The sequence below is a fragment of the Pundamilia nyererei genome, unplaced genomic scaffold (assembly GCF_000239375.1).
Source record: "Pundamilia nyererei isolate P.nyererei 1_Seehausen unplaced genomic scaffold, PunNye1.0 scaffold00443, whole genome shotgun sequence".
NCBI lineage: Eukaryota > Metazoa > Chordata > Actinopteri > Cichliformes > Cichlidae > Pundamilia > Pundamilia nyererei.
In genome coordinates, this window is record NW_005187844.1 from 184,399 (window position 1) to 186,751 (window position 2,353).

General features: G+C 35.9%; 1 protein-coding gene across 1 annotated transcript in view; it reads left to right on the top strand.

The window, feature by feature from the left end:
* Positions 1-573, top strand: part of LOC106456551 (craniofacial development protein 2-like) — a 3,552-nt gene extending 2,979 nt beyond the window's left edge. Inside the window, exon 2 of the mRNA XM_013916056.1 lies at positions 546-573. Within this exon, the coding sequence (XP_013771510.1) occupies positions 546-573 (28 nt within the window). The remainder of the gene's footprint in view (positions 1-545) is intronic.
* Positions 574-2,353: the final 1,780 nt, after the last annotated feature.

The window sequence follows — 2,353 nt, forward strand, 5'->3', positions numbered from 1 at the left end:
TCCTGTTAAAAAGGAGCCTCTCCTTCACACTGTTGCCAGAGTGTTCTTGCTTAGAGAGGGGGTCATCTGCTTGTTTGGGTCTTTTCAGGGGTTTTTTGTATTATCGTAGGGTCTTTACCTTACAATATAAAGTGCCTTGAAGCAACTGGTAAAAAATGTAATGTAATGTAATGAATTGAACTGAACTGAACTGAACTGAACTGAAATGAATTGAATGGGCTGGAGACTGCTTGCTCAGTGTCTCAGACCTGGAGGAAAAAAAAGTCAAAATGAACTAATACTGAGTATGACATATCTATCACCCACCTGGCTCTCATTCAGAGTTTCTTTCTGACTTCTCTAATCGTAAGCTCTGTATCCAGGCTGACAAATACCAAAAGTTCTGTTGAAACAAATAATCTTTTAACGTTTTCTTGAAAAAAAAGTATGAATTATTTTGCAAATAGAATTTTAAGAATTAGAGAAAAATATTTTTTTTTTAACAATCTCACAGGTTTATAATTATGTACAGCAAACAGATTTTTTCTCTTGAACTCCCTCCACAGCCGTGGCTCCAGGGTAAGGGTCCAGTAACACTGTGCAACTGAACTGCTTCCTCTCACCTCTGACCAATTTGCCTTGGAAGACCCTACCGGGGGGAGATAAAGCTCCCTGACAACATAGCCATTGGGATCAGTGGAAACTATAAACCAGTCCACCACAATAAGGTGCCAATTCACTGAGATGTTTCTGGCGGGGCACAGCCCAAAGAAACGGCATGACCTGATCTCCTGTAGGCCCACCAACACCAAAGTGTCTCTTCATTAATTACTTTTTCATTTACTATGTACTTACACATTGCATTTAATCATTACTTAGTATTGGTCCCTGGCTGACAGTTTGTTTTTTGTCCTGCCTTCCTCCCATCACAGATGTTTTCCCCTCCCTGAACATAGCTCTGTCAGTTTTCTTTCTAGTAAAAAGGAGTTTTCACTCCCTGCTCTTTTAAATTGCTTGCTCATAGGGTGTTATTTTATTGTTGAGGTTTTCTTTTTTTATTGTCTTTACCTTACTATATAAAGTGCCTTAAGGTAACTGCTGGTGCTATATGAATAAAATTGAATTGAACTAAGTTTGGTTTATTAGGTTATTAACATGGAAAACTGAAACAGGCAATTTTCCATTTAATACTCCCGATTCTTATTATCAAACATGTAATAACAAATGTGATTACACATGAACTACGAAATTTGGTAACAAGCTTTATCATTGGTGGGATTGTTGGAAAGCAACAATTCTAGTACAATTATTGCTTTGGTTATTCTGTTTCTTCTTCTTCTTAATAATAATAATAATAATAATAATAATAATAACATCATTTGCCAGCTAGCCAGTCTCACACTGTTTGTTTTAGGCAAGCCATTCACACCTCAAAATAATCAGCTTGATCATGCGCTACATGATTCAATTCAGAACAACACAACCACAGCACAAAGTAGGGGACAAGTAGAAGTCACATCCATACACAATGGACCCCAGTCCAACACAATGCAATACAGAGTCTGGGATGTAAGGAGGCTCCTGCACTGTTTGGGTAGCATTTACTCCCTATTGTTGTGATACAAACTCCAGTAATAAAATGAGGTTACTTCTAGATTACTGTCACTAATTTGAAAAAAAACTTCCAAAGGCTACGTTATCACATTATAGCATATAGATTATCATATTGTTACTAAAATTACTCAAATAAAAATACTATATAACTATAATATATAAAATATAAAATTTTTGCCTCATAGGCATTGTTATTTTACTTGCCATTCATGATCACTATTTATTATTTCACTAATTAAATTTCAGTTTCTTTAAATTTAAAAATCCATAGTTGATACTCCACTTCCTGTTCAGTAACATCTTGATAATTTCATAGAAATAAATTGTAATTTTTCTCCCTACTTAAAAATTAATTCCCCACTATTATAATGTTAGTTCTAATTTGTAATATAAAGTCCAGCTGAAAATATTTTACAAGAAGAGAACACAGACATGGAAACACTGTGGAGGTTACACTCAAGACTTGATCAACCACCACTGGATAGGGGCACGCCCTCTTGAAGAAAACAAAAAAGAAAAAAAACAGCCTTTGTCAAAATACCTATATAAACCAGGGAAAACTCTCTTACACTCATATACAAACCACTGACATCAGGCAGGGATGGAGACAGCGGGTCTTACAATTGGTCTGATATTAGCGGTGTATTTTTTTCAGCTGAACTCAGTTATCGTGTTGGCTGTGTGCCTAGATTGTCTGAATTATAGGAATAGGTTTACAGCAGCTCATGCTGGTACACTGGTTTCATCTGTGAACTGTAAG